Raw genomic sequence first — 21523 nt, forward strand, 5'->3', positions numbered from 1 at the left:
TGACTTCGGCCCATTTTTATTTATTTACTTTATTAAAAATAAAATTCAAAAATATATGTGTCCTGCATAATTCAAACCGTAATCCGGTCGTTAAATAGAAAATCATGAATAGGCATCTTCGTCCGTGATTTTATTTTGTTTAACTTTACTTGTTTGAAATATTTTAGTGTGCAAATAATTGTATTGAGTGTGTATTTAATTTTAATTTGATTTTTTGGCTTAGTTTTGTTTTAAAATAAAAAGGAAATAAATAAATAAAAATAATAAAAAAAAAGAAAAAAAGGTCCCTTTATTCTTCCGGACATGGGCCAATTTTAACAAAATTGGCCCAAACGAACAGCCCAAAACCCAAGCCTGCCCGGTCCAGACCACCTGATGCCCAGAGAATCCAAACGACGTCGTTTTGGTACAGGTTGATCTGGGCCGTTGATCTCAGATTGATCGACGACCTAGATCACATCCCCATACCCATAAACTAACCCGACCCGTCTTATCCAAACCGACCCCCAAACTCTGAATGAGAAACGACGCCGTTTCCTCATCAAAAGAAAGATCTGAGCCTTCCATCTCGCCTCATCCAACAGCTCAGATCAACCCCTTCCATCCATATATAAGCCCGTAACATACCCTGCCCCCCTATCCTAACCCCAGCCTCCGTCTTCAACCTCATTCCCCATCAAACCCTAGAGCCGCCCCTGTATCCTTCACCATGGAAGCCGGCGGCACGGACGCCGGTGACCTCGCCCCTAACACCGTAGAATCCCCTTGACGTCCTGAACCCAAATCTATCAACCACACACCTCGAATCCTATCCCACCTTCTCGAATCTTCATTTGAAGATTCGAGTCGGAACCTAATCTACACCAATCTGCCCTAAATTCATACCAGACACTCCCCAGACCCCCCTCGTGACCAAACCATACTTGGTTTGGTCCGAATCTGACCAGGGGAGTATGAATCCCGGATCTGAGTTTTGGAACTTTGTAGTTCTTCATCACTGGCCTATGTCCGTCCAAACCAAAGAGATTAAGGTCTAATGGACCTTAATCGAAGTGTTTCTCATCTGAGAAACACTTCGATTAAAGTCCATTCACCCTTAAGAAAGTCTGTCCAAGTCCGAGTCAAGGTTTTTGATTTTTCAAGATTTGAGGTAAGTCTTGCTTGCTTTCTTTATTTCTGTTTGGTCCATGTGAGTGATTGAATGTATGTTCATGTTTTGTTTCAATTTGTATCTTTGAATTTTTACCAACTTTTGTTTGTCCACTTTGCTTGAACCACGGTGTTTGTTTGAACCCCTCCTATTCTGATAAAGCATGTGCATTGGTTGTGTTCCAAATTAGTATTGATTAACTGATTCCTCGAAGTATAATTTTGTTTAATCAGTATAAGTCAAGTCATGTGTCCCATACTTTAAATGTCTGATTTTTGGCTTCGATTGTGTATGTTAATGCTAATATAGTCGAGTCGACATGTGTCGTCAATTAATTTCAACTGTCTGAGCATAGTAAATCGATTTGCTTCTGTTGAACATTTGTTGAATCAATTCAGAACCAATTTTGTTTACTTATAGCTGTTGATTTGGATCAATAATGTAAAAGGGATGTTTGTTTTAAATGCTGAATTGGAGGGCATGTGCACTCTTGCACAGCATTTGCACTGGTGCACCTCATGTGCATTGGTGCACCTCATGTGCTTTGTGCACAGCCTGTGGCCTGCATAAAGGTCCTTGTTTAATTTTAAAATGGTCTGACAGCATATGCTGTCAACATATTCTACTGCCCCATACTTTGCTTTAGTTTAAGAAATGTTAAACCTTTTAAATTTTAAGCCTGCCGAGGGAATGATGGGTTTAATACTTAATTAGCTAAAGTGGAACTGAAAATGGAAGGCACATGGGAGGGGTATGGTGATAGTTTAAAACAGGCTGTTAAAAGGGGTAAGCAGGATATATAAAAGGGGGACATCTGACTGAAAGGGACAGACCTAAGAGTGAGGAGGGAAAAAATACACACACTGTGAGGATATAAGAGAAAAGAGAGAGCTGATAGAGAGACACAGACAGAATTGGGGAGGGAATCAGAACTGAAAAAGAAAAATACACACACTGTGAGGAGTTTTTGAAAGAGAGAGTTGATAGAGATACACAGAAAAAGCATACAGAGATAGAGAGAGATACTGAGAGGGAACATCTGAGAATTCAAATTCTGAAAACAGAAACTGGAAAAGTTTTCTCTTTGATAATCCAAATAGATTTCAAATTGAGGACTGACATTAGAACTGGAAAAGAAAGGAGATAGGGAAAGGGATATCACAAAAATCAGGAATTGTCTTCTCCCTACTGTTTGTTCGATTCTCATTTTGTTCAAACTGTCCAAGTTAGTCCTGTTTTCCTTCAAGTGCCAGTTAAGTCCATTGTTTGGATTTGTGTTGTTGGCTTCCCCTGGAAATTGGATTGCTTGATTCTCTGACTCCATTACTACTGGGAATTTGTCTCATTCTGCCTTTCCTTCATTGGCTTTACTGGCCTCTTGCATTGGGATTTCTGTTCTATTGGTACCTGCTGTTACTGCTGCCGTTTGGTATCGCTTCTATTGCCCTACTGACCCCTTGCTCCTTCTGTTGTATCCAATATCCAGGTACATACTAAGACTCGCATTTGATGTAACAATGAAAGCATGAATCAAAAGATTTGAAGGAGTTAGAAGCACCTGTTGTATTGCTTATGAATTGCTTTTTTAATGTTGTTAAGATATGTAGTTTCTTGGTCTGTTAGACTAATAGAGACACATTAGTAAGGTTGTACTTAATTAAAGTTTATGCCAATCTGAAACTGTGACATTTTATTCGTTTAGTAGTACATAAGATGTAAATACAATCCATGAAATGGGCAGCCATTTTAATACAATTGTTAGCTCAAACTCGCTATTTAAGCATGTTTCGAATATGTAAGGGCAAATGATTGTTTAGATCTAGCTAAAGACAATACAGTTTCAAACTCTTGAGTTTCAGTTTGCGTGAAGCGGTTTACAGGATGAGTTTCAAATACCATTAGTCGCATTTCCTAAACAAGCAATTTTAATTAATCTTGTCTGAATAAGTTAAAGTTAGGGAGCTCTTGTAACAGTCGTAGCATTTCATCAATCCCATATACATTTCTTTTATCAAGTTCAAAGCATGTTTTCATGAGGTACAATGTTTCTTCAGTCCGTAAATAATTAATCGGACGATTAGCTAAAATCCGGATTTGGGCCGAACACATAGTTAAAAATAGCACGCATCTTTTCTTCTATTTTTAAGAGATAAACACATCAGAAATTTAACCGTTTTAGGATGTTCCTTCTAAAATAATGAGACGAGCCTCGCCAAATGAGATGTAAATCGCGGGGCCCTCAATAAATAACCTTGATAATTATCTAGAATTCAGGATAGGCCATTTAATAAATTTCATGGCCTTCTACAAATAATAACGCGCTAGACCCCCTTAGGCGCCCTTAATAAATTACACTATTAAACTTGGGTGCACATTGATGTGACCCGAATCCAAATCTCAACGGAGTCGAAATGTGTTAACAACTACGGGTGCATTGATTGTGACGTGGTTCGAGATGCATTTTCACGACGTTGCAATTCTATAAAATAAATGATAATGATAAAAGCGGTTTTAAATTTAATAAAAGCATATATAGTCATAACATGTATTTGAATCAGATATTTAGCCATTATAACAATTTAAGCGACCGTGCTAGAACCACGGGATTCGAGGGTGCCTAACACCTTCCCTCGGGTCAACAGAATTCCTTACTTAGAATTTCTGGTTCGCAGACTTCATTTGGAAAAGTCTAAAAATTCCTCGATTTGGGATTCAAGATAAACCGGTGACTTGGGACACCAAAAGCCAAACCTTTCCCAAGTGGCGACTCTGAATTAAATAAATAATCCCATTTCGAATATTGTCACTTAAATTGGAAAAACTCCACCCGCGCATCTAACCCTTCGGGGCGGGGCGCGCAAAAAGGAGGTGTGACATATATAGATATAGATTATTAAATATAGCTACATTCTGAACTTTAGGTTAAAATCTTAAAATATATTTATCTTCAACTCACTAAAAAGTATTGAATTTTTAAAATAAATTAAAATTGCACATTAGATTACGGGAGGATATATTCTTCTCACTCGATATTAGAAAAGGAATCCAAATACTATTGATATCAAAATTCTTTACTTTCCAAATAAAAAAATTCAAATAGAAAATATTAGTACATTGATTGAACTTTATTTTTTTTAAAAAGAATTCTTATTTCAATTTAATTTCAATAATGGAATTCCATATATAGTTCTTAACTGATATTTCCTTATTTGACAATCTCCCACAAACTCTTTAAGATTGTCAAGTGGCTTTATAGTAGCTTGCCACTTGGCTTAACCACAATGCAAACTTTTTTGCTTTAATATATACATAGATTGTATATTTGTTTAAAATAATAAGTGCAAATTGTATTTTACATAATACTCTACTATCTTCTAATCATTATAGTTATATTTTCTTTAAATCTTGCTTTTATTGATCCTTGTATGTTTTTCTAGTTTTGGCTGAATCATGAGGAAGAATGATAGCAAAACAAACAAGTAGATAATGTCACGATAAAAAATTAAAGTAGTTAATCAAATTTGAATAAGCGGCATTAATTTTAAGCTGGACAAGAAAATGAAGACTTAAAATCAATATTATTATTTATTCACTGAACTAATTAAGTACACTTTTTTCCTCACGCAGTAGTGAATTTGTAACTTAACAATCTAATTTCATCACTTTCATCAGCTGTAGGTATCACTGTCAAATTGTGTTGAAAGGAAGAATCTGCCAATAGTAATGGATGAGTAACAATGGCTTGGTAATCTCCATGGAAAAGTGAAGTCTCGAAATAACCATCGGAATTTGTTGTCCCAATTAAACCCTCGTGAGATAATGTCGTACGAACTCTGTCTACAACATCTCCTGTTGGGAGGTTTTTGAAATTATTATCAGTCAAACACATTCGAAAACATCCATTTGGTTTCCATGCTGACCAAATTATTAACCCTTGAACAGCTGGGTGTCCAACTACCTCCTTTATAATTTGATCCAAGAATTGTGCCTTTGATCCCAAAATAGACATAAAAAACAAAAAATTGTTAGGATAATTCAGTAAACCTATATATGTGTGTGTATGTATATGTATGCACAGTGGCGGAACCAGGATTTTTATTAAAGGGAGACAAAATATAAAAAAATAAACTCACCAAGAAGTCAAGGGGTGTCATCATATAATATATATACATATTTTTTAAAAAATTACCAAACTAAACAGTGGAATTTTCCGACGAAGGGTGTCGGTTGACACCTCTCGGGTGCATGTGGCTTCGCCACTGTGTATGCACCGACCCCAACTTGGTCTATTAATGATATGAAAAAAAAGGTAGCCCGGTGCACTAAGTTCCCGTTATGTGCGGGGTTCAGGGAAAAGGTCGGACCACAAGAGTCTATTGTATGCAACTTTACCCTACATTTCTGCAAGAGGTTGTTTTCACGGTTTGACCCGTGACCTTCCTGTCACAGTTAAACATAAATGAAAAAGTGAGGATTCATATATATAATTGACCCTAATTTATTAGGGTGTTATTGTTGTTATTCATATCATGTCTACATTGACCGACTTAAAAAAATTTAATATGCTTTTAATTTGTATGAGAAAAATACCTGGTTAGGACCGCTTGAAACATCCAATTCAGTGATCCAAATGGGCAATTTTGCAGAAGCAAGTGTATCAAGTGAGGACCTAATATAAGGCTGGTTTGGAGTATTAAAACGTCCTTCCAATCCAATCCCAAGAGGACCATTATACCCTCCTGCTCTTAATTGTTTAATCTTAGCAAGATAATTGGCTGGTGAAGATGCTCCATCTTTTTGTTCTTCTATTGTATTAAAATCATTCAAGAACAAAGGCGCCTTATCAAATTGTGAAGCTAAACGATAAAAATTAGCAGATGCACCCTGACCAAGTTTACTCTCAAAAAAATTGAAGTGAAGATTTTCATTTACAACATCCCAATGAATAACTTGTCCACTGTATTTTCTCACAACTGAGCCAACCCTTTTTGTTGCAGCAGCAGACAGTTGTTGTGGTGACAATGAAGGAACCCAATTTGGCTGAAATTTTGGGTCATCCCAAAGAATATTATGGCCACGGACACTGACGCCGCGACTCTTGCATAATTTGAGCAATGAATCAGAAACTGAGTAGTCTTCTTTGCCTTGAGATGGTTCGTCACTGTACCATTTCATTTCATCTTCAAATACTGTGAATTTGAATCTTGAGAAGAACCAGTTGTTGTAAGCAGTATTGTTTAGGACGTTTTTGTTAATTGCGCAACCAAATGGGAAATTGGCTCTTCCTTGAATTAAGGAGATTGTTGCGTTTGGTAAAGGCTTGCCTTTTGAGTCAACAACTTGAATTGCCACTTTGCTTTTGCGTACCTGCATATCAATTTTTAAAATCAAGATCTTTCTATCTTATTAAGGTAAGAATTATTTTAAGACGAAATTAGATACAGTGGGCGTTTGGACATAAGAATTATAAAATTTCGAAAAAAATGAATATGTTTTAAGTGAAAATGGTATTTGAAAATTAGAGTTGTGTTTGGACATGAATACAATTTGGAGCTGTTTTTAAATTTTTGTCATTGATTTGAACTGATTTTTTTTGAAAAACAACTCTTTAGAGTTTTTTAAATTTCTCAAAAAATTTCGAAATTCAACTTCAAGTGAAATTTAAAATTTTCATGGACAAACACTAATTTTGCAAAAGAAGTGAAAATTTTTCGAGAAAAAGTGAAAAAATTCTTATGGCCAAACGGGACCATAATATATGGACATCCAGAGATGGACGAAAGAGTAACAATTTTGCGAACTTGGATATTATTATTTTTACCTTTTCAATGGTTTGATCTTGATGGGACTTCCACTCTTCTTGGCTGAATGGTTTTACTGAAATACTATCCGCCCATATATCAATTGATGTATTATTGGTCTGCGTAAAGGGAAAAAAGAAAAGATCGAAAATAAGTAAAAATGTGTAGTAATTAGCAATGTCAATTTCTTCTTTAATTACGGTCTAATTTTTGTGCATTGACCCTGCAAATATATTTATACAATCATATCACTTACAGTTAATTATAAGTAAATCAATATCTATATTACGGTAACTTGACAAAAATGGTAACTAATCTGCTTGCTATAACATATTAAACTATAGCAATAATATACAAAGTACCACCAAAGGATGTGGTGCAGTGAATCAGATTGCTCTTCATTTAACCAAATTAAAGGTCTCGGATTCGAGCCCTGAGTATGGAAAAATCTTTGGTAGGGAGTGCCCCCACCCTCACCCCCTCGAATGGAGCCCTATGCGACGCGAATCCAGATATAGTCGGGCTCCAATACGAATACGAAATACTAGATGGGTAACAAAAAAAAATATAGAAAGTACCTCAAAATAGAGTTCGGCCGGTCCAGAAGCATTGACAACTAAACCACCCTTAAACATGGACCAACAACCAGATTTAGCAATGGCCCAAGCAGCATGTTCAAAACCATTTTGTGTCTTGAATATGACTGCTACACTATGGGCATCACCATGACTCACTTGTACCCAACCTACAAAAAGCGAAAGAAGAATTAATTTAAATAGCCGCTCGCCTAATTTGCTTAAACTACAAATAATCGATAAATGTATAATATACATATAGTCCATGTAATATGTATATAATCGGGTAAAATTAGTGTATAATCTATATATACTGTCAACTATACTTGTATCATGATAACGAACTCAATATTACTTAAACAAAAAAGCCAAATTAATTTCACGTTGTTATACTTGTCTGTATTGGCCAAAAAAAAAACTTGTCTATATTGAAAATACAAGTCGTGAGTAAGTACCAGAAATTACGTAGAACTTGTCTTTCTCCAATTGAAAATTTTGTGAAAAACCATGATATGGTCCTTTCCTCTCTGAGACAACGATGAATTTATTTCCATCATTTGTAACCTTGTGCTCTATTTTAGCATCTCCAAAACTCGACCATCCATTTAAATCATCATTAAGTTCCGGATTTACCACTATCCCTCCATTATATTGAGGTTTAAGAGGGTTTTTCAAACACTGCAAACACAAATTTAAAGAACCATGACAAATCAGTAATTAATAAGCTAATCAACTAGCGAAAAAAAAAAATTAAGTAAAACGAATAAGGGCAAAAAAAAAAAAAAAGGAGCTATATACCTCGGCTGTATAACTGTAGTCATAGTTTTGTGCATAAACTTCAAAACCTGCCAAAAATATATATAACAACGGAACAAAGTCGTAAATCAATATATGCCATTTTGTTAAAGAAAATTGCAATTTAATGGAAAGAAGATATACGAACCTGCCGTAATAAGTAAATATGATAACACTAGAACTAGATTTTCTCTTTTCATGATGTCCATAGCAAAGAATTTATCTGCATTTACAAATCCACAATTACTATATAATCCTGCTATCATATGAAGAAAGTAAGAAATTTCTAATACGAAATTTTGTATAGTACAAGAAAATATGAAATCTTCAATTTCAACATTTAACGTTTCAAACTGAGATTGAAAAAAATAAAAAAAATTGCAATCTAAGTGTTATAACTTTTAAATCCATTAAGAGCATTGCACGCACAAAGTTAATGAATTAAATATAAGTGTCACAAATTAAATTGGCAAGTGATAAATGTTTATAAGAATGATACATTCTTACATTTATTTGCTTGGTGTCAACATGCGATATGAGTAAATTTTTTCCCTGACCCACTCCTCCCCCCCCAAAAAAAGGTTATATATAGAGAAATAAGAACTCATAATAATGTATACTTTTACCTTGGGACAGTAGTGAAATGCAATTCACGTACAGGATGTATTACATAAAATTGGCAACATCAAAAGTATTTATAGTGTAAGAGTTTATAGGGACTTTGAGAAGAATTTAAGCCGTGTCCTTAAATTGTGGTGAGAAAATATCTGATTTTGATTATGCTAATTATTTCATGATTACAGAGGTTATAAGTAATTAAAAGCACCTCTTCATATCTGATTTTGACTAAGAGAGTTATTTCATGATTTTGGAGGTTATATGTAAAAGCATGTCTTCATATCTCATTTTGATTCTGAAAATTATTTCATGATTTTGGAGGTTATAAAATCACGTCTTCTTGTCTGATTTTGATTATAAGAATTATTTCATGATTTTGGATGTCATAAAAGCTGTATCCTTATCTGATTTTAATTATGAGAATTATTTCATGAAATTGGAGGTTCTAAAAGCACGTATAATATAGGTTAAAAAGTTACCCAGATTGTACCAAATATTATCAGTTTTTGCGAGACCATTATACAAGGTTTATTATCATTAATTTATAATAAGAAAACGGAACGGAAATATTTTTCTGAATCGGAACAAACGAAAAGAACGGGTAATTCGGTACCTGTATATTTAGTCGTTGCAGAAAAGAAAATTGTTAGTACTTAATGGAATGGAAGAGATACATAAACCTACCGAAACAAGTAGATAATAACATAACAATACAAGTATATCATAATCCTAACAATATTAATACTACTAGGACCGGTACCACTGATGTTGTTGTTTTAAATAATTTGGCTATGCTCGGAAACTCTTTAATGTCTTCTTCTGATTGTAACAATATTACTACTACCATGCCTGCGTCTGCTCCTAGTGGGAGCACCAGGCCATATAACCCTACAACTTAATAGATAAATAAAGTTTCTTCATTATCACAAAAATAAATAAATCATAATCCTAACAATATGATCGAATCTACTACTGAATAAAGCCGTCTTGTAGTGGCGGGGTTTGGCAGAGACTACTACCTCGTAAATTAAAATTTAAAAGATGAATACAAAAAGAAAGAGAATATAAAGAATCTATCATAAAAAATCTACGATTACTATATAATCCTCATGTTTTATTATTAAGAAAATAAAGAAATTTGTGATGCAAAATTTAGTGTAGGTAATACACAAAAAGAAATTTTCACTTTCAAGAGCTCTTCGAATTGAGATTGAAGTTGCATCCAAAGTACTATAAAAGAGTCAATTACTTAAATTGTCAACTCAACTATCCCAAATTACTTTTTAAAATTATCTTTCTTTCAAAGTATATCTAATAAATTGGTCAGTGGTAATCAATGATTTCAACTAATGTTTTATCAAGTAGGCTACAAACCTGAATGATAAAAAAGTAAATAAATCACAAGCCAAGGTAGGAAATTTTCCATCTTCGCAGTTTCCACGGCCACGATTTCACTGTTTCAATCACAATAACACTAAAAATTAGACTATCTACAAAAATAAAATAAAAAAATTAACTTAAGACAAAAATTAAAGAAGATATGCATCTCCCAAAAAGTATTGGCTGCACAACTACATTTTTTCAGAAAATATTCCCGCTCCCAAAATACTTAACTTCCATGATTACATGCATGATGTGGCCTCCAATATAAACGAAATAAAGGAAAAAAATGTGTGCAATATATCCTGCCATATTTGATTACCTCGTCTCTAACTCTAGATGGTGGAATGGAGATAAATAATAAAACTACTTTAAGACACTTGGTATTGTGTTTGCTCGAGGTGTCGGATTAAGCTACGAATGCATGCATATTTATAGGCGAAGCCTCTAGAATTTAATTATATATATATATATATATATATTGTAGTTATAGTTTTTTTTAATAACATGACTTGAGCTAGTACTAGTAAGAGATTCAAGTCAAAGTTCTAAGCTACATTTGACATGAATTAGAGCTGTCAATATAACCCACATGAAATTTAGCAATTGACAGACAGGGCTGTGCTAGCTCACCCATTTTAATGGGCCTTATAATGGTCAGCCCACATATGCAAATCAATCAACCAAATTAGTTATGAGACTAGAACTTTCAGAGAAGATAGTAACACAGTCACAAAATACTAGGGGTACAAAGTGGCAGTATTGACAGCCAGCAAACCATAACTGTTTGATGTTTCATGTAAAGGATGCTACCCACAAGAATGGTTTTGACTGTTTCACACTGTATCATTCGTTGAGGACGGAACCTTTAAGGGTGAGAACTAATACCTCTTTAGTTTGGATTGATACAAGAAAAACCTCATAACAGATGATACAGTACCATGTCAGCAAAGACAAATTCAGCTGCTCATAAGCATTTGTACCACTTAAGATATATCAAAATACAATCTATATATATAGGTCTTTGTATATCCAGTTTAAGGATGGCTTGTAGCACGAAATGTCGTGCTAATTGCAAGAAGTGAGTACTTGTATATCAATTATTAAGAAATCAAAGGAAGATATTCCAGAGTTAAATGGAATGGAATGCTTAAATTTTTTGTTTGTTTTATTTTTTGGTGTCACGACCCGGATTTCTCGCCCTCGGGAGTCGTGATGGCGTCTACTAATGTGAGCTAGGCAAGCCGACTGTTTGAACCAATTACCTTTTTACCCCTTTTATATTCTTTAACAATTATAAAGCAGTAACGTGTAGACAACAGAATTTACAATAAGCGGAAGAAAAGCAATAAATTATCTGAATATGTATCTAATACAACTGTTCGAGCATCGACTACCCAGAACTGGTGTCACAGTTTCACAGGCGATCTAAGAATACTACATACAAAATCCGAAAGATAAAAGATACGCTGTTTCTGAACTAAGTAAATGAAACAAGAGTAAAGGGATAGACGCCAAGGCCTGCGGACGCCTGCAGGACTACCTTGGATCTTCGCGTGGACTGAAGGCAACTACCCAATCTACGGTCCAAAAGCTGCTGCTCCGGGATCTGCACACAGTGCAGAGTGTAGTATCAGCACAACCGACCCCATGTGCTGGTAAGTGCGTAGCATAACCTCAGCGAAGTAGTGACGAGGCTAGGACCAGACTACCAAATGAACCTGTACAATATGACTATATACAATGGAAAAGAAGAACAATAATATACAGTCAAGTATGAGAGGGGTAACATGCTGCGGGGAACTATCAATTTAGAATAGAAAGACAACAGGTAATTGAAAGAAACAACATATCTCATACATCAACAAATAATTAGAAATCAATAAGTGCACGACATCACCCTTCGTGCTTTACACTCTTTCCTCACAAATCATACACGGCATCACCCTTCGTGCTTTATACTCTCTCACCATAATAATACACGACATCACCCTTTGTGCTTTAACACTCTTCCTCACCCAAACAATAATCACAAATAATGGGGCAAGGAAATAAATGAAATTACAATAAGAATCCCGACAAGGGAACAATAGTTCAACAATCAAGTACCGGCAAGGGAACAACATCAAAGAAACATAAACATCCCGGCAAGAGAGATAACATTAAAAGCAACAATATCCCGGCAAGGGAGACCACATAATAATTCTCTTCTTTTTCTCATTGTTACTTCACAACTCACTTCACAACTTAAGCCAATGCTCTAAAAGGTTCAATTACCACTTATACTTTCACATTTCATTATAAAACTTAAGCCAACGCTCCTCAATGTTCAAATGTCTCAATTACTTCCACAAACTTTGCCCAACAATAAAAATCATCCCCAAAGCATGAATAATACAACGAAGTCATAATAATCACAATATAAGACTCACAGGTATGCTTGACACCAACGTATAGATATTCGTCACCATGCTTATACGTTGTACTCAACAAATACCACATAGGAAATATGACTCGACTCCTAATCCCTCAAGCTAAGGTTAGACCAAACACTTACCACGATGCCACAAACACAATTCAAGTCTCTACTATCGCTTTACCTCTTGATTCCACCACCAATTCGCTCGTATCTAGTCACAAGTTGCTTAATTACATCAATAAACACTAAATGAATAAATTGGAATGCATGAAAATGAGTTTTCTAAAGTTTTACCCAAGAAGTCAAAAATCGCCTGTGGGTCCACATGGTCAAAACTCTAGGTTCGAACCAAAACTCGCTTACCCATTCCCCCACGAACCCAAATATATGATTTGTTTTGAAATCGGACCTCAAATCGAGGTCCAAATCCCCAATTTTTGAAAAACCTAGGTTCTACCCAAAACACCCAATTTCCCCCATGAAAATCATTGATTTTGAGTTGAAATCATGTGAAAAGATGTTAATGATTGAAGAAAACGAGTTAAAATTGACTTACAATCGATTTGGAAGAAGTGTTGTCTTTGAAAAATCGCCCAAGAGTGTTTTGGTTTTGAAAGAGTGTGAAAAATGAAAGATTTTCGGCTAAGTTATAAAATTGCAGGTTGCAGATGTCGCAATTGCGAACCCTGGTCGCAATTGCGAACCCAGACTTCTGCTAAGCTCGCTTTTGTAAGGCGACCTTCGCATTTGCGAAGTCGCTTTTGCGAACCACATGTCGCATTTGCGACGACTGACCAAAAGGGGGAAACATCGCATTTGCGATAAATTCCTCGCAACTGCAAGGAAGGCTGGTTTGGGCTATTTTCGCATTTGCGACATAGCCTTCGCAGTTGCAAACTCGCATTTGCGAACCAGGCTTCGCAAATGTGAAGCCTGCAGGCCTTCAATGCAACAACTGAAGTCTGCAACTTTCCAAGTCCAAAATCCACTCCGTGGGCCTATCCAAAACTCGCCTGAACCCTCGGGGCTCCAAACCAATCATGCACACCAACCTAAAAATATCATACGGACTCGCTCGTGCATTCAAATCACTAAAATAACATCAACAACTATGAATTTAGCATTAAAATCATAAAATTTCTTAAGAACTTCAAATTTTCCAATTTTTCTCAAATACGATCCGATTCACGTCATCTCAAGTCAATTTATTACCAAATTTCACACACTTATCTTAAATCACATATAAGACCCGTATCGGGTATTGGAACCAAAATACGGGCCCGATACCATCAAGTTTTAAACACATTTTATTTTCAAAAACTCATACATATTCCAGAAAATAATTTTCTTTAAAAATTTATTTCTTGGGCTTGGGACCTCGGAATTCGATTCCGGGCATACGCCCAAGTCCCATATTTTTCTACGGACCCTCCGGGATCGTCAAATTACCTGCCCGGATCCGTTTACCCAAAATATTGATCGAAGTCAACTTAATTGATTTTAAAGTCAAAATTCATCATTTTCACAGATTTTCACATATTGGCTTTCCGGCTATGCGCCCGGACTGTGCACGCAAATCAAGGTGAGACAGAAAGAGGTTTTTAAAACCTCAGAACGCAAAATTTATTTTTAATACAAGTGATGCCCTTTTGGGTCATCACATTTGGTTAGGCAAAATAGTTAGTAAATACTTAGTAAATTATACTAATCTTTAGCTGCTTAAGGCCAAAAGGTTTAGTTTCCGTATGTCATTATTTCAAAAGCCATTAACCATGTGTCATGATGCTTTACACTTGTAATGCATTTGACATATCCAAACAGGCACTAGGAAAATATAAAAAATACATAAGATAACAGAAAATAAATAAAGTTGATGCATGCCAAAACCAATATACTCGTAGACGATGTTCAGAAAGAGTGAAGTAAAAAAGTCATGATCATAAGATTTTAGAAACCACTATTTTTACATTTCAGAAAGAGTGAAGTAAAAGAAGTCATGAGCATAAGATTCTAGAAACCATTGTTTTTACATTTCTCTTTTAAGTCTAGAATTAGTATTAGTAACCGCGCGGATGCGCGAACACTAATCATGTCAAATATTTAAGTTATTTGAATTCTATTTAAATAATCTTAAAATTTACACTTTCTCAGTAAGTATAGATAATTATTGGATATTAACTACATGAAAAAGATTAACCATTTCTTCTATTTTTCTTTTTTGATACCATTCTTGCCGGTATCATTGGATCCTAAAATAGTCAGGAAGCAAAATAATAACTCATATTTATGGTAAAACAATCAAATGTTGAGACAATGAATGACTCTTTGGATAATACTTAACTCTTTTACTTCTACTTGAACTCTTATTTGGTGTGTTGATATCTCTTAAAAAATATTTCTTTCTTAAAATTTCAATTTCTAAAACATTATTTTCCAATAATAATTATCTTATAATAATGTAATTGAAAATATTATTCTTAATTTAAAACTCATTTTAGTTGGCTATCTAAAATATAAAAAATTCTTTAGCTAGTGATTTTTTTTACTCCATCTTGATATTTGATATTAACCATGTCAAATATCTGAGTTTTTTGAATTATATGTAAATAACCTTAACATTTAAACCTTCTAAATAATTATAAATAATCGTCAGATATTAATTAAGAAACACTACATAAAAAAAGACTAACATTTTCTCAATTCTCGTAGTGATAATTTTATTTTTGCAATATTCTCATACGTATAATTGGAACCTAAAAATAGCCACAAAGTGAAATAATAAGTCATATTTATGGCAAAACACAAAGTTTGACACGATATAAACGATTCTTTGATTATGACGTGACTCTTATACTACGACTTGAACTCTTATTTGGTATGATTTTAACTTTCAAAAAATATTTCTATTTTGAAATTTCAATTTCTAAAACTTTATATATCTTATTGTCACGACCCAAAAACCGACGCTGTCGTGATGGCGCCTATCGTGAAACTAGGCCAGCTGACACAACTCCCGAATCAACCATTTTCCAATAAAAGTTATTTTTATACCATTTATAAACCAATAATCTCATAATGAAAATTTAAAAGAAAAGTACGGAATAATTACACAAGCCCGACATCGAGGTGTCACTAGTCATGAGCATCTACCAAGGTCTGAATACAACAAGAGTCTAAAAATGTACTAAATACAATAATAAAAATAAGAGGAAGGAAGCGGTACTGCGAACGTCGTACAACTACCTTGCTAACTCTGATGACTCCGTATCCGAGCAATCAACACCCGCTATCGGGTTCCGAAATACCTGAATCTGCACACGAGGTGCAGGGAGTAATGTGAGTACTCCAACCCAGTAAGTAATAAGAGTAAATAAAGACTGAGCAGTAGAAAACGATGAATCCACATTTATGATAAACTCAATAAGCACATCAGGCTTTCAAATCAGAATACGAGTCAATCGTCTCATTTAAAATTCAGCTTTTGGTGAAAATCATTTGAAAAATACTTTCCAACAGTTTCAATAGGGGTTCAATACCATTTATAATAAAAGAGATGAAAACCATAATCGGCCCTCGGGCAAAACATAGTTCGTATACAACCCCTCGGCATAATAGAAATTCACAATCCTTTTCATAACTTAAAAACTTTAGTTTAAAGAAAAGATTATTTAAACATTTGTTCAACATTTTCAATAGAGGCTCGGTCTAAAGATGAGTGAAAGCAGTAATTAAATCAACATGTTCAATAGAAACTCACTTTAAGGAGGAGTGAAAACAGTAAGTTCATAAACTAGCCCCTCAGGCAAAGCATCACTCATGTACATGTATATATATAGCCCCTAGGTCAAGCCTCTCAGTCACTCGTGACTCAACTCTTACCAGTCAGCGCTCACACTCAATAGGTACCATATAGTAACCGCTGCGGCGTGCAGCCCGATCCATATATATAGTCGACTGCGCTCACTGGGGGGTGCAGCCCAATCCATAAATATATAATCCTTACAGCCAGGCCTCGGCCTCTCTCAGTCATTAACTGTCATGACCCGAAATTTTCACCCTCGGGAGTCGTGATGGAGCCTACTCATAGAAGCTAGGCAAGCCACGAAATGCGAAAATTTCAACCTCTTTCATTTTAGCCTTTTTAACCAATTAAATTAGCAGGTAATTAACATTTAAATAATGACGAAAGATGAAATTTAAGAGGAAGACTTAGATAAATATTATACCAAAACCGATATGAATAAAAATCCAACATATATCTCTACCCAGAAACTAATGTCACAACATGCATGGACTGTCTAGGAATGCTACATATAAGTCTCTGAAAAAGAAAATATAGTCTGTCTCGGATACAAAAGAAAACAGAACATCTAAATGGATAGAAGAGATGCCGGGCCTGCGGACACCTGCAGGGCTACCTCGGTGTCTCGTTGGACTGAAGGCTGGCTCCCCTACCGCTGTTGACCAAGTGCTGCTCCTGTATCTTCACATAAGTGCAGAGTGTAGCATTAGCAAAACCGACCCCATGTGCTGGTAAACATCTGACCTAACCCCGGTGAGGTAGTGACGAGGCTAGGACCAGACTCCAGATAAACCTATGCAGTTATGTATATATATACAACGGAAAGATAGACGGAAACAAACAATTAAAACTGGGGAGGGGAAACATGCTTTGGGGAATAACAGATAAGGCAGAATCTCAATAAAAGTATATCAAGAATATCAATTAAAGCATCCGCAGTAACATTTAAGAACACAACAACTATCAATTTAAGACTTACGGTCATGCTCGACTCCAATGTATAGATACCTGTTACCATGCCTATACGTCGTACTCAACAAGAAGCAATTAACAAATAGGACTCAACTCCTAATCCCTCAAGCTAAGGTTAGACCGAACACTTACCTCGATGCCTCAAACACAACTCAAGTTTCAATTATAGCTTTACCCTTTGATTCCTCCGCCAATTCGCCCGTATCTAGCCACAAGTTACTTAATTACATCAATAAACACTAAATGAATCAATTTAAATGCATGAAAATGAGTTTTCCAAAGTTTTACCCAAAAAGTCAAAATCACCCCCGGGCCCACGTGGTTAATACCCGAGGTTCGAACCAAAACCCGATTACCCATTCCCCCACGAGCTCAAATATGTAATTTGTTTTGAAATCGGACCTCAAGTCGAGGTTCAAATCCCCAATTTTTGAAAAACCTAGGTTCTACACAAAACATCCAATTTCCCCCATGAAAATCATTGATTTGAAGTTGAAATCATGTTAAAAGATGTTAATGATTGAAGAAAACTAGTTAAAAACGACTTACAATTGATTTGGAGAAGAAAGGTTGTTAGAAAATCGCCTCTTATGTTTTTGGGGTCCTAAATAAATGAAAAATAACTGAAAATCCCGTCTAAATATACTGCCCTCAGATGCCATGTGCGGACCGTACAAAATCAACTGCGGCCGCACATGCTTCCAGTGTTTTGCAGTGATAGGTCTTAATATTTTGGCCATAACTTTCTCTACAGATGTCCAAATTGTGATATCTTTACCTTTCTGGAAACTAGACATAAAGGGCTACAACTTTGATTTTTAAATCATTTCAAAATGCCCTGTAGATCAAAAGATATAGGCTTCCGAAGTTGGACAAGTGAATTGTTCTTCACCGCGGACCGCACCAAAATTAGTGCGGCGGCACAGGCCTCTCCACGGCAACAGTCCATATCGTGCGGACTGCACTGGCCTCTGAAGAGGTCCTCACCTCTCTGAGCCAGCAACAACTCAGTTTTTAAGCCTAAGACACCCCGGAACCTACCCGAAACTCACCCGAGCCCTCGGAACTCCAAACCAAGCGCACACAAAACCTCAAAAACATCCTACGGACTTATTCATGCAACCAAATCATCAAAATAACATCATGAACATCAAATTAAATCTCGAGATCACTGAAATTTTCTCAAAACATCTTTAAACATCAATTTTGCGATTTAAGTACGAATCACGTCATATGACATCCATTTTTCATCAAATTCTACAGAAATGTCTTAAATCATATATAAGACCTATACCGGACGCCGGAACCAAAATATGGGCCTGATACCACCATGTTCTAAGCAAATTTCATTTCAAATTTTGTTAAACAATTTCAGAAAATAATTTTCTTTAAAAAATTCGTTTCTCGGGCTTAGGACCTCGAAATCCGATTACGGGCATACGCCCAAGTCCCATATTTTCCTACGGACCCTCCGGGAGCGTCAAATCACGGGTCCGGATCCGTTTATCCAAAACGTTGACCGAAGTCAAATTTATTCATTTTACAGTCAAAACTTATCATTTTCACAGATTTTCACATTTAAGCTTTCCGGCTATGCGCCCGGATTGCACACGCCAATCGAGGCGGTGCTAAAGGAGGGTTTTAAGGCCTCTGAATGTATAAACATTAACCTCACCACCGGACCCTCGGTCTATCTCAGTCATTAACCTTACAATTAGACCCTTGGTCTATCTCAGTCAATACCCTCACAATCAGTCCCTTGGTCTATCTCAACAATCAAACTCACAATCACTTGGACCATCAGTAAAACTAGGGAACTCAGCCCAAACAGTTTTCACATTTAAGAATTAAGTGATAAAACCAGGTTTAAACAATAAACAGGTAAATCAGGACTGAGGATATGATTTCAAAACCAATAGAGTGAGGAAAAATAGTAAAAATGCCCCTAAGGGTCTCAATAGGCCGGCACAAGGCCCCAAACATGGCATACAACCCAAAATATAATATCAATTTTTAAATATGGAATATCATAAGATTTCAAATCAAATATGCGACTTAACAGTCGTACGGGACGGACCAAGTCACAATCCCTAACGGTACATGACTCCATGCTCGTCATCTAGCGTGTGTGTCACCTCAAAGTAGCACAACGATGTGAAGTTTCAAACCCTCAGGAAAACATTTACAATCATTACTTACCTTGATCCGGTCCAAACTCTAGCCCGCAATGCCTTTGCCCTCACGAATCGACCTTTGGATGCTCCAAATCTAGCCACAATTAGTACATAACCATTAGAATATGCTAAGGGAACAAAGCCCACTCGAAAATATTCAATTTACATCAAAAATCCCGAAATTGCTCAAGCTCGGCCCCCGATTCCACGTCTTGGAATCCGATAAAAGTCATATCCATGAAATCCTCATCCTCTCACGAGTCTATACATACCAAGAACATCAAAATCGGACCTCAATTGCCTTTTCAAATTCCCAATTTACACTCTCCAAATCCAAGCCCTAATTCCCCAATTTTTAGGCTTTAATTCCCACCTTTTTCATGATTAAACAAGTAAGAATCAACATAGGATCGAGTATTGAGTTCAATAATCTTACCTCCAAGTGTTTCTCTTCAATTCCATCTTCAATCTTTCTCAAAAGCTCCAAAAATTGCTCAACAATGGAGAAAATAGACCAAAAAACGCGAACTCACTTTTTAATCATTCTGCCCTAGGCCTGAAATCCTTCATCGTGATTGCGAGACTCCCTACGCGAATGCCGTGAGGTCCACGCGAATGCGATGCTCAAAACTTTAAACCTACGTGAACGCGGATAGATCTACGCGAACGTGATGCACCACTTGCCCAACTCATGCGATTGTGACTCACGCTGCGCGATCGCGAAGAACAACCTGACCTGCCCTCATCACAGCCCTACGCGATCGCGAGACTCCCTACGCGATCGCGAAGGAGAAATCTCTGCAACAGTTGAAACTCAAAACCTACAACTCCAAACAACATCGAATGGTCCGATTGACCACCCGAAACTTACCCGAGGCCCTCGGGACCTCAACCAAACATGCCAACATATCCCATAACATCATTCAAACTTGTTCCAACCTTCGGAACGCTCAAGCAACATAAAAACGCCAAAATTACATCGGATTCAAGCCTAAGTAGTCCAATAACTTCCAAATTACGCTTTTGATAAAAAAACCCAACCAAACCATGTCCGAATGACTTGAAATTTTGCATATACGTCACAAATAACACAACAGAGCTACTGCAACTTCCAGAATTCCATTCCGACCCCTATATCAAAATCTCACCTATCAACTTGAAAATGCCAAAATCTCAGTTTCGCCAATTCAAGCCTAAACCTTCCACGACTTTCCAAAATGTATTCCGATCACGCTCCTAAGTCCCAAATCACCTAACAGAGCTAACCAAATCATAAAAATTCCGATCCGAGATCATATACCAACAAGCCAAATCTTGGTCAAACTTTTTCAAATTTCAAGCTTCAAACTAAGAACTGTTCTTCCAGATTCATTCTGATTACCCTGAAAACCAAAACCAATGATTTACATAAGTCATAAACCATCACACGGGGCAAGTCATGCCTGAGAACTGACGAGCAAAGTGTAAAAGCTCAAAACGACCGATCGGGTCGTTACATCCTCCCCTACTTAAACATACGTTCGTCCTCGAACGTGCCCAGAGTTGTTCCAAAAGCCAACCAATCACCGAATAACCTTACTATGCACATACCCGGGGCTGATCCCATATCACCCTATCTCGTATAGGTCCGATAACACAATGTAACTGAAATTTCACAGTACAACCTAGTCCATGAACCTTAGAACCACATTTCCACTTCTAAAATCATCCACAAGATCAAAATCTCATATCTATACTCTGACTAAGCCCAAACAAGATGTAATAACCCATACCCGTAACCTTGGTGCAATTATATGATATACCATATAACTTAAATGCTTGCAGCGATAACTTCTAA

General features: G+C 36.2%; 1 protein-coding gene across 1 annotated transcript in view; it reads right to left on the minus strand.

Annotated features, from left to right (window-relative positions):
* Positions 1 to 4709: 4709 nt before the first annotated feature.
* Positions 4710 to 21523, minus strand: part of LOC107770121 (endo-1,4-beta-xylanase 5-like) — an 85940-nt gene continuing 69126 nt past the window's right edge. The window contains exons 2-8 of the mRNA XM_075218760.1: positions 8470 to 8544; positions 8325 to 8371; positions 7982 to 8204; positions 7530 to 7696; positions 6972 to 7070; positions 5741 to 6517; positions 4710 to 5138 (exon numbers count right to left, since the gene is read on the minus strand). Of these exons, the coding sequence (XP_075074861.1) occupies positions 4770 to 5138; positions 5741 to 6517; positions 6972 to 7070; positions 7530 to 7696; positions 7982 to 8204; positions 8325 to 8371; positions 8470 to 8544 (1757 nt within the window). The 3' untranslated portion in view covers positions 4710 to 4769. The remainder of the gene's footprint in view (positions 5139 to 5740; positions 6518 to 6971; positions 7071 to 7529; positions 7697 to 7981; positions 8205 to 8324; positions 8372 to 8469; positions 8545 to 21523) is intronic.

The sequence above is a fragment of the Nicotiana tabacum genome, chromosome 7, assembly GCF_000715075.1.
Source record: "Nicotiana tabacum cultivar K326 chromosome 7, ASM71507v2, whole genome shotgun sequence".
Taxonomy (NCBI): Eukaryota; Viridiplantae; Streptophyta; class Magnoliopsida; order Solanales; family Solanaceae; genus Nicotiana; species Nicotiana tabacum.